General features: G+C 40.6%; 1 protein-coding gene across 1 annotated transcript; it reads left to right on the forward strand.

Moving 5' to 3' along the window:
* Nucleotides 1–220: 220 nt before the first annotated feature.
* LOC117950160 (vacuolar protein sorting-associated protein 4B-like) lies at nt 221–7,370 on the forward strand. Its single transcript, XM_034880940.1, has 11 exons — nt 221–420; nt 1,097–1,208; nt 1,325–1,469; nt 2,008–2,066; nt 2,453–2,572; nt 2,655–2,811; nt 3,617–3,765; nt 3,863–3,944; nt 4,303–4,522; nt 5,827–5,967; nt 6,074–7,370. The coding sequence occupies exons 1-11, from the start codon at nt 400–402 to the stop codon at nt 6,173–6,175; spliced, it is 1,308 nt and encodes a 435-aa protein (XP_034736831.1). The 5' UTR covers nt 221–399; the 3' UTR covers nt 6,176–7,370.
* The last annotated feature ends 4,990 nt before the right edge of the window (nt 7,371–12,360 follow it).

Raw genomic sequence — 12,360 nt, forward strand, 5'->3', positions numbered from 1 at the left:
GTTATAGACATCCTGATTATTATTTAAAAAATAATATAGATAGCCTATTCCATGTTATAACAATATGATTTAGTGTTAATGCCTTATATTCTCAGAGGATACACACCTGTAACTTTCACTGTGATTGAATTCATTTAATTTCTGTTATGTTCTGCAATGTTAACTAATTCATTCAAAATGTGTGCATCTATGCAGGAGTGATGCATGTGACGTCCGGACAAAAACATTGTCACGTGACCACCGCGGAAGTGACAAATGTCAACTTTTTGTTGATGCGGAAGAGAGACGACCAGCCTAATTGTAGTTGTTGTCAATGAAACATAAGTAGCAGCTAAGAAGAAGAAATATTTTTCAGTTTTAAAGCGACAGGTTAAAGTTTGACCGACACACCCAAAGCTAATGGCCGGTGGTAATTTACAGGTGAGTGACAAACTTTAGCGTTAGCTAACGTTACCTGGTTAGCTAAGCTAGCTAGTTACAAAAGACTGTGATATCAGAAGACACGTTAAACAAGTCTACTTTTTGATGAACTGTCCGCTTTTATTCATCTTAAATGGCTAATTCAGCGTGTGAAAGTACGTACAAGATGAACTAACTCAGTACTAGCCTTTAGAAGTCATAATAAATTACTTTTTTTAATCGTAACAACAGTTGAGAATCCCTTTGGCTGGTGTTAGCCGTGTATAGTGGTGATAAGTAATGAAGTAATCAACTTAAATACTTAGGGCAAGATTTAATGTACTTGAGTACTGTACTGTACTTAAGTATTTGAGCATTTGATGCTACGTTCTACATTAAACGTACTTTTTACTTCACTGCATTTATTTGACAAATACAGTGGCTTGAATAAGTTAACACACCCATGCTAAAGTTGATTAGAAAAAGGAATAAAAAACCATCTTTTGGAAATTGATCCTAATGCCTTAATTCAATTTTTTTTTAGGAAAATCCAACCTTTTAAGGACACCGATTTTCTTTGTGAATGATTAATGTGTCGAGAATATTATTAAACCCATTGTGAACTACCAATAAACATTTGTACGGGTGCCATATTTGAAGGTAGTTTCCTGAATTCTTCTTCTTCATGTTGTCTCAGAAAGCTATAGATCTCGCCGGCAAAGCTGCAGCAGAGGACAAAGCCAAAAACTACGAAGAGGCGCTCAAATTATACCAGCATGCAGTGCAATACTTCCTTCATGTTATCAAATGTGAGGCGCCTATTCGTGTTTGATTTCGAACAATATTCTGTCTGATTTACATTTTTTTTCAAACATCACTTCTGTCCAGCACAGCGCCATGATCTAAGCTACTTCCTGTGTTTCAGATGAGGCCCAGGGAGACCGAGCGGCGCAGAGCATCAGAGCCAAGTGTGCCGACTACCTGGACAGAGCCGAGCAGCTGAAGGAATATCTCAAGAAGAAGGAGAAGAGTCCTCCGGCCAAACCGGTCAAAGAGTCTGATGACAAAGGGTGAGTCAATATCCCACTAGTCTCGCTTTGCCAGGACCTCCAGACGCTGTGGAGCAGAGGACGGTCTGGTTAGTCCACACCGCATTCTGGGGAAAACATGTTCTGGTTCAGTTTTTCAAGGATTCTTTCTAGCAGTGGGGGCAGGTCTGTCCGAACAACCGGACAGACCTGCCGGTTCGGTTGATGGTCAATTTAGAAGAAAGTTCTGACAGTGTGTGAAGTTAAACTGGACGGGCTCAAAAACCTCTGAATAGTTCTACTTGTTGTTAAATTGTAATGTTAGTGGATGCCAACGGGGGGTGCGTTATGTCGGTTTGTTATGTGTTGTTGTTATGGAATAACTGACAGTTTATTGTTTATTGAAATGTAAAAATCTTTTTTCTGTTACCTTCCTAAGAATGTGAAGTGTCACATCACTTTCTTTCTAAGAAATGATAACTAGGGGATCTGTAAAATCAATAGCGCATGCCACACAACTGTTCACTGTTGATTAAAGTGCCAATAAATCATGCTGTGGACTGTTGTCATTTCATTTCAGGGATGAAAGTGGGGATGGGGACGACGCGGAGAAAAAGAAGTTTCAAAGTCAACTCTCAGGTGAATGACGCTGTCACTGCATTGAATGAACATAGAAGCAGATGCAGCAGTTAAATACGATATGTATTTGATATGTAGCACGTCGTGCATTTTTTTGCCTTTTTGAAAATTAGCAGTGTACTTGATTAATGCATAGGTCTTTTATCCCTGCCTATTTCATAGTGGGTTGTGAATAATTGTCCCTGTGAACCACATCTGTTTGCACTTGATGTATATCCAATTTAAGTAACACATGGTTTGATCGAGGCGTTGGCTGTTTTAAACGCAGGTGCTTAGTGCAGCTTTGCTACTCGGCTTATCGGCGTCATCATCATCATCATTGCGTGACATTTTAGAAAATAATGACTTGATCTATAAAGTTTTTATTGAACCCATCCCTTTTTCAGGTGCTATTGTCATGGAAAAGCCAAACATTAAGTGGGACGATGTAGCTGGACTTGAGGGGGCCAAAGAAGCCTTAAAAGAAGCCGTGATCCTGCCCATCAAATTCCCTCATCTGTTCAAAGGTACTGCAAACAAGAGACTGCCGAAACCTACCGAAAATGATTGTAAAATTGTATTTTTCTAATACAGTATCTGTTTGTGTAGGAAAGCGAACTCCTTGGCGGGGGATCCTTCTGTTTGGCCCTCCAGGAACAGGGAAATCCTACCTGGCCAAGGCGGTTGCCACAGAAGCCAACAACTCCACCTTCTTCTCCATCTCCTCCTCGGACCTTGTGTCCAAGTGGTTGGGGGAAAGCGAAAAGTGAGGCATGGGCCCTTTACATCAGGGGTTGTTAACAGTTTTTAAGCCAAGGACCCCTTAACTGAGAGAGAATAAGCAGAGACCCCCAACTACATATGTTGTATAAAATGAAGTTGCATATTAAACTGGGGCTACAATAACATTTGACAGCCTAAAGCGTTCATACATACCTTTTCAGTGCATAGAATACTAAGCTACAACATAATAGTTGTTGCATGATTTTATAAATCCTATTTAATCTGAAGCTTATGTGTAAATCCTTAGGATATGCTGTATCTGTGGAAGGTACATTAGTGACTTCTTTACCTAAGCCGGTCATCCATATGTGTTTCTATTCTTCACAAATTGGCCCATTTATATTCGCTTATGATATATTGGTAAGACATTTTAATGATTATTGGTTCCATACAACACTCTTCACAAGTAAAACAAATGATCTGTTCAATACTTTCATTGAATTTGGCAGTTTTTTTTTAGCATTTGAAGAATTCTTTTATAAAAGAACGTTGGAAAAAGTGGCCAAAATGTCGGGAAAAGCTTCAAAAATATCTGGGAGAACAAGAAAAATGATAAAAAAGACAACCAAAAAAATGGGGTGAAATTTGACCCAGAAAAACTAAAAATTCTAACACAAGGGTTGATTAAACTTTCAAAACTATATACAAATTAATATACATTATACCATAATTTATTCCCCCCCCCCTGCAGCTAGTTGAAGATCTCTGCTTTCCACAATGATAAAATTGGGAATACGATAAACGGACCATAAACGTCTACTGTTGCTCCCCCCTGTGTCTCTCTCCAGGCTGGTGAAGAACCTGTTCACTTTAGCCCGAGAACACCGGCCATCCATCATTTTCATCGACGAGATCGACTCCCTCTGCGGCTCCAGGAGCGAGAACGAGAGCGAAGCAGCGCGCAGAATCAAGACGGAGTTCCTCGTCCAGATGCAAGGTGAGCAAGAAGAGAAGCCCTTCAAATATCTCTGATCTGAATCTGAATAGCAGTCGTTTGTTTTTATGAAGTGTAAAAAATGGCATTCTGTTCTCAGGCGTTGGAAATGATAATGAGGGGATCCTGGTCCTCGGAGCCACAAACATACCGTGGACATTGGACTCTGCAATCAGGAGAAGGTCAGTTTCACGTACTGTGTTAAAAACGAGTCCATCATATTTTTGAATCCTCAGTGTCCTCCTTGGTTACTAGCAACTGCGTGTATATATATACATTACCGTCTTGTCAATTTGAGGAAAACTAAGAGTAGACCTCTGAGGCATGGTCTTAAACTAGTTTTATTCATGCTATTTTCATCCTATTTTCGTCCTATTTTAGTTTGAGTCAAAAACTGAGTCTGAGTCACACACTCTACCATCGTTTCTGTAGTGAAAACATAAGTTCCCTTATCTCATGCCACTGGAAAAGATCTCAGAAACGTTCAAAGGGCTTCGAGGGAAACTTTAAGGGATAATGATTGAATCTCTCATGTCTTAGGTTTGAAAAACGAATCTACATTCCTCTGCCCGAAAAGCACGCCCGCTCCTTCATGTTCAAACTGCATCTGGGCTCCACCCCCAACGAGCTGACGGAGGCCGACTTCATTGCTCTGGGCGAAAAGACAGAGGGCTACTCGGGGGCGGACATCAGTGTTATCGTTAGGGACGCCCTCATGCAGCCTGTCAGGAAGGTGCAGTCAGCCACTCACTTCAAAAAGGTAAAGAAAAACAGTTAGACGGCACTAACTTCACCCTGTTCTATTTCAGACTGAAAGAAAGCTCATTCCATCTTGTGAATATCTACGATCTAGTCTCAAATCCAAGTCTCCTCCAGAAAAGCTCTTTTGGGAATTGAGCAGGAAAATATGTTCCAAAATAAGATCCCCTGTTGGATGGGTTGCATTATGATTTGATAAACATATGCACGCCCCCCTCAAGATGTACTATAGTCCCTTAACTTCTCATCAGGTCAACATTAGAATTTTTTCCAAAACATTTTGTTTGTTAACAACTAAATACCTTCCGAAATAATGACATTCTTATTAGCCTCAGCTGTTGTGTTTTCTGCTAATAATTAGCATTTGTTAGCATGCTAACATGCTAAACTGAGAAGATTGTAAACATTAAGTAAGCTAGGAGCATGTTAGCATGCTGACATTTAGCATTTAGCTCAAAGCACAGTTGTGCCTAATCCAGCCTCACAGAGCAGCTAGCATATCTGTAGACCCTTGTTGTTGTGGTTGTAAAGATAATATTTTTGGGCCTTTATTTCCACAGGACAGCCAAAGACATGAGGGGGGGGGTCTGAGGGTGACATCCAGCAAAGGGCCGCAGGTGCAATAGCTGGTCAGCAATCATAGCAAGCGTTTGATTGCTTAAATAGCCAATAAAGGCTTTTCTATTGATTTTTAAGATGGGTATGAGTAATTTTGGACATGCCACTTTTTGTTCCAATTCAAATGTAAATGAAAGATGAGTTATAATTTTTTCAACAATGATGCCTCTTGGACATTGTTTTATCTTCTGGGAGACGTCTGTGTCATTTCTAATCAAGAAGAAACTTGCTGGTTGAATGAAAGTAACTTTAAGTCAGAATTTGCTAGGGGTATGAATTATATGTGTGTGTGTGTATATACAATATAATATATATATATATATATATATATATATATATATATATATATATATACACACACACACACACACACACACACACACACACACACACACACACACACACACACACACACACACACACACACACACACACACCCCTACATACAGCTAAGCTGGCCACAGACTCTTGTTTTTGAATCGTTATCTCCATTGCTCTTGTTGGGGTTTTAAGTACAAATAGTTTAGAAATAATAATTAAAAAATAATTTTCTCTTCTTTAACAAGAGAGTTCACTTATTAGGAGAAATTCATTGAAGAAAAAGTTACAATAGTTCAACGTTACAACAGTTTCAGTACTACTTCTGTTTCTTCGTGTTCTTATTTCTGTCCATCCACACTAATCAAGGTCCGCGGCTCATCGTGGAAAAACCCCGACGTTGTGGTGGAAGACCTCCTGACTCCGTGTTCGCCGGGTGATCCCAACGCCATAAAGATGACGTGGATGGACGTTCCCTCGGAGAAACTTCTAGAAGCAGTCGTGTCCATGGTAAGGAAAGACGTCCAATATGTTAACGTGGATCAGTGTTGATGATAAACACAGACGGCCGCAGTGATCAGCATGTTTGGTGACCTGTGTGATGTTTCCCGTGCAGCCCGACATGCTGAGGTCACTGACAAACACCAAGCCCACTGTCAATGAGCAGGACTTGGACAAGCTGAAGAAGTTTACTGAGGATTTTGGTCAAGAAGGCTAACAACACTCCCTCTCTACTCATTAATAAGACTGCAACAGGCGATTGTTGTCGCTGGCGATTATGGGATTATTTGATTAATCTTTTGTCACAGGTTACTGGAGCCCACAGGGGTAACTTTGGGTTCAATTTTTGAGCGGGGGGGGTTGGAGATCTCCACTTTTCAGCAAAAATGAAATTTTGAGCATGTCAAACACTTCATATCTGGCATTCTGGGAATTTTTTCTGGATCAGTTTATGGTGTAAATGTCTTTAATTATGTAAAGGAATTTAGTATTAGATGGGGGGGGGGGGGGTGCCCAAATAAATTACTCCTATAAAGTTCTTAGTTAATATGATGTCAGTCAGAAATGCCCAAAGTGGATTTTTTTCATAATGTGAAGCTACATAAAAGAAGCTTATCTTAAAGGTAACAATTTCATATAACATTTATTTTAACTGGATAATTGACTAAAACGATTAATCGATAATCAAAATCTTAATTGATGCCGTTTTGGCCGATCAATTAATCAACTGTTTCAGCGCTATTTATCACTACTAATTTGTCTATCCCCTGATGCTCATGTTTACATATTTCTTTTACTTAAAAAAAGTTGTTCCTGTCTCAAACCAAAGTGATAATCTCGGTGTTTGAACAGTCTTACCTCCATCTCCATCTGCTCTAAGGTATGTACAGTAGAGGGCGGTGCAACACTGGGTAGATGCACATTTTCAACACTATATACCTCTTAGTATGCTCTAATGGGGATTTCATTGCACTTAAGAGAATCTGTTGCGGGGGAATTTATACTGTAAAATGTAAGAATGCAATGTGTAAATAACCTTTTACTGGTTATTTTTATTTCTCTATATACAAAGTTGTCATCACCAGCTGCAGGGCCTTTGGGATTTCTATTGAGTCATTACATGTTATAGGAATCATAAAATATCATACAATATTGATTTTAAAAGCATTTCTAAATGAGTCTATACATACATTTTCTACGCTTCTACAGTTTTGCCTTTCAGTCCTCGGTAGTGGGTTACTGTACGTTCGGAATTACTTATAGATCTTGTCAATACGCTCAGTGGGTGTGAAATATGTCTTTATTTAAGAGTTTTTGGGGGGGGTTTAGAGGTCAAAACTAGTTAAGGGAATCCTTTGCACTTTTGTTGTATCCTATACGACTCAGGGTTAAATAAACATGAAACAAAACAACAGGAGTCATTAACTTTATTTTTGATTTTATATGTAAAAATACATCTCTTAGTTAACTGTTCTACATCTTTTAGACCTGCTGGAAAATGACATTAATGTAGCGCTGCGTACACAAAGCTGATCATTTACTGACATGATTTAGAAAAAGTCCTAAACATCCAAATTACATTAATAATGACATGCAGTATCATTGAACAGAATGAAACGTATGATTTAGCATTTGCCGCCTTGGAACGTGTGTGTGTGTGTGTGTGTGTGTGTGTGTGTGTGTGTGTGTGTGTGTGTGTGTGTGTGTGTGTGTGTGTGTGTGTGTGTGTGTGTGTGTGTGTGTGTGTGTGTGTGTGTGTGTGTGTGTGTGTGTGTGTGTGTGTGTGTGTGTGTGTGTGTGTGTGTGTGTGTGTGTGTGTGTGTGTGTGTGTGTGTGTGTGTGTGTGTGTGTGTCGCACAACTCTCAGCCTGCCTCCACCACAAATAACTCGTGGAACTTAAAAAACGTATTGCCAACCACAGCGGACAAGAAATACATGTGAGACAAAGTAAAAGTTACAGTACACAGAAGTGAACTTAAAACCTGAAAAAAATAATAATAAATCCATCAAGCCTGATTTTTTTCTTTTAAATTACCTGCTTTATGTAGTTGTGCTGGAACATAGGGTTTAAGCATATATATCAGGAAGTTAGTTTTATAAGTCTTACCTACTACATCTTTGAAAACCAGATATTGCTCTCACAATTAGGCCTGTTGCGATAGCCACTACATGGACTTATCGCACAATATATGGAAATGAGCTTGGTAGCTTTTGGTTGACGCAATATAATACAACTGATAATTTGTATAATTTAAAATAAAGATTTATTCCTTTTAAAAATCGATCACGCCGCCTTTGTCATCTCGTCTGCTTTCTGTGTCGGAGGAAGATGTCACGATTTGTCTATTACTAGAACCCAGAAGCAGACCCAGACAAGGTATATGTTGGAATGGTGACGAGGTGAATATTTATTTGTAGTATGAATATGGAAGCAGGTAAGTCCTGATGGTTGGCAGCAGGTGAAATAGGGAGGCCGGAAGGTTTATGCATATCTGAGAAGTGTGAAGTTGTCGGCCAGGCTTGAGTTTCTATTCAGGTGACAAACTGTAGACAGAGGAACAGGAGGCAGGTTAATGACAGGCAAAAAGACTTTCAAAAACTAGAAGCAAGGTAAATAAAATCAATGGAGCTACCCCTTGCGAAGTACCTGTGAACTTACTAAATTTAAACTTAAATTTACTCTATTAAAAAATATTTGGGAACATCTCCATAAATAGTTTTGAGTACCATACCTACCTTGTGAGGACTAGTTTGCTTACATCGCCACGGGGGGGGGAGGGGTGTGTGTAGACCTCACTCCTACCAGATAGACCTTCAGTGGCTTGAGGGAACCCATGATGACCTAGCTGTGGGGCTGCCTTCCCAGCCGTTGTGGGGGTTCTCACACCACCATCCTCCACTTGCACCGCTGTTGGGGTCTTCACTATTTACCCATAGCTGGGGCTATTTACCCATAACTGGGACAGTGGTTGACAGGCATCAGGGCGTTTCTAACCACCGATGGGCCTGCATGCCACGTCTCTGGGGCCCACTGCTGCTCCGAGATCCTGTACAACTTAGCCTGGAACCACAAGGGACCAGTTCCCATGTGTGCCACGGGGAGGCGTGTACGAGGTCTTGGCTGTGGAGAGGCTATGTACCGGCGGAGGAGGCAACACATGCTCGGCTCCTCTTTCAGCCCCTGAAAACAAGAGGCTGTCCGGTGGCAGTGGCTGGAAGCAGCATGTAGCATGTAGCAGCATGTAGCATGCAACACGCACTTACTACAAGCACTACTACTCCAACACTACTGCACTGACGCATCACACGCCCTGCGAGCAAACACACACACACGACACCACACCAACATACACACACACAGAGACACACATACAGTCACACACACACACACAAACGAGACAGACACGCACACACATACATACACAAACAATATGAGACAGACAGACACAAACACACACACAAACAACACAAGACTGACACACACACACAGAGACACACAAACACAAACAACACGAGACAGACACATGTACACACACACACACACAAGACAGACACACGCAGACATACACAAGACAGACACACACACACACAGAGACACACATACACAAACGACACGAGACAGACACATGTACACACACACACACACAAGACAGACATACGCAGACATACACACACAAACAACATGAGACAGACACATGTAGCCTACACACACACAAGACAGACACACGCAGACATACACACACAAACAATACACACTTCAAGTAAAAATACCTTTTCCTTTCATTAGCCAGGCAGAAGCTTTACCACTTCTTCTTCTTCTGCTTTTTTATTACCTGGCTCTGAAGATCTTCCAGCTGGGACCTCATGGAGCTCTCCGTTCTCTCCCACTCCTGCTCCTTTTCCTGCTGAGTCAACTTTAGGCTTTCTGTGGCCTGAAGGAGGGATGACTTGTGCTCCTTCCACTTGTTGAGATGACTCTCCAGCTGCTGTTCAAACTTTTTCTCAAGAGCAGCCATGAAGTTCTTGTTGTTCTGGTCCTGCATCTCCAGCTGGGCTCCTTGGGAAGCCTGGGATCTTTCCAGTACCTCCTTTGCCTCATCCTCCTTTTCTCGGAGAGCTTCCTCCATCTTGCTCACTTTATCCTTCAGCTCCTGAGCCTGAGTCCTCACCATCTCCAGATAGCTCTCCAATGTCACGTTGGTGGTCTTACTTACCGTAAATATCTGTCTCTCTTTTTGAAGCTCGTTCTCCTGAGTCTCCACAATATTTTTCAGGGCCTCCTTCTCTCCCTTCATCTGCTTTAATTCGACCTTCAGGTCTTCAGTAATGAGGTACTGCAGGTCCAGGTCTTTTAGGGCTTTTCGCAGCCTGTTGCTGGTTTTGACCAGCTGGGACTTCATATGCTCTGCTTCCCTGGGTGGGGAGGGGACATGTTCAGCAAGCTGAACTTTCAACTCACCTATCTCCTTCTGCATCAGCTCTTTCTCACGGCCCCAACTGCTACCCTCTCTCTGTAGTTGGAGCTGATCCAGGAAAGTGGCCAGTTAGTCCTCTCATGTCTTTGCACATGAGCAGTACACACAAGAATGCGCCAATTGGGACACCATTTTCTATGTGCACTCAGCAACTACCTATTATTTAAGATGTGCATTTACAACAATAATTGCTTTATGCTCCCATAATTTAAAACAAAAGGCAACTTCTCGACCCCACTGGGTCTTCTTTGCACTGCGAAGATCCTCCCCCCTTTCTGCAAAAGCCAAAACGGTCTCCTAAACCCCCCCCCCACAAGGGAGAATGAACGCGTGTGCATGAGCAGTGGCGTGTGCATGAGCAGACACCCTGATTGGTGCATCTGAACAAGGAGCGGTGGATTTTTGGTTTTATAAGTCTTACCTACTGCATCTTTAAAAGCCAGATATTGCTCTCAGAAGTAGGCCTGTAGCAATAATCAATACGTGGACCTATTGCACGATATATGGAAATGATCTGTCCACACCCTGGACCCGCTTGTTTGCAGGCCCAGGATGTGTGAGAAAACATGAAAGACACAGTTTTTTTATACATAGGCCTATTTCTGAATAATTTGATGTCTTTGTATGTTTCTCGGCAGAGGCGTTTGTCCACTATAAACAGTTTCTTGTCATTGAAATATTTTCAGTGAACCAATGTTGCCTACATCAAATGTCAGTTGTCAACAACCATAGACTGTATATTATTAATAACATGTCCACAGCGCGTCACCAACTGGGAAACTCCTGTAGAAATATCCAGCCCGAGTTTTCCACAGGAAGTGACATGAACGGTAACGTTTTCCCTCCATTAACAATTAACTCGTGATTTGTCTTCCATTCGACCGGGAACTTGACGTTCCACCCGGGTCAAAGCTGAAAAATCCACACTGATTTTTTTTCCCCCTTTTTCTATACTGCATTTTTCCCCTATTTAACGCTTCTTTTTTTCCTGACATGTATAAACACCACTAACACCAACTCATAACTATTATCATTACAAGTTTTACACTTATTTTTGGAATGCATGGTCAATAAACCTTATTTACAGGAAATTATATCTAATCTTTGAGTGAAGAAGCTAAAATAATGAATTATTTAGACTAATACTGTATTAAAGGAGGGGTAATAGCAGATTGGTTTATGTCAACGTTCAGTCAGGATACTGTTCCAATTTTATTTTCTAAAATTCAATGTAAAAAAATGAAGATCCTATCTTTTGTATTGAATCATCCATCCGTGTTATTTTTGGGTTATCTAAATTATGTAGTTATAAAAAAACATTTCTCATGTAGAAGTTCTGAAAACTGGTCAAATTTGACCCAAAACGCAAGGGTTAAATAAACAAAACAAAACAGGAGTCATTAACTTTATTTCTGATTTTATATCTGTATATATATCTATATGTGTTAAAATACATCTCTTAGTTAACCGTTCTACATCTTTTAGACCTGCTGAAAAATGACATTAATATAGCGCTGCGTACACAAAGCTGATCATTTACTGACATGATTTAGAAACATCCTAAACATCCAAATGCCATTAATAATGATATGCAATATCTTTGAAGAGCAAGCCAAAAAGGTTTTCTATGAAGCTGAATTTGCTGTTCAATATAAATAAATATAATCATAAACATGAATAATGGACAATCTGACAATATTCAAGTCATTTGGAGTGAAAATAAAAGCTTAGGCCAATTGAAATGGAACTAAATCTCTAGAGGCTGATTGGCCTGACTTGCATTTGTGCGGACCGTACCAAGGCTACTGAAATTAAAACTAAAATACCAAACCACACATTTCAAATGAAATGAAACGTATGATTCATCAGTTGCCAATGGAAAAAGGCAAAGATTTGGAGGAGTGATGTCCCTTTTCACGCCAAAGC

Source organism: Etheostoma cragini, chromosome 9 (genome assembly GCF_013103735.1).
Source record: "Etheostoma cragini isolate CJK2018 chromosome 9, CSU_Ecrag_1.0, whole genome shotgun sequence".
NCBI lineage: Eukaryota > Metazoa > Chordata > Actinopteri > Perciformes > Percidae > Etheostoma > Etheostoma cragini.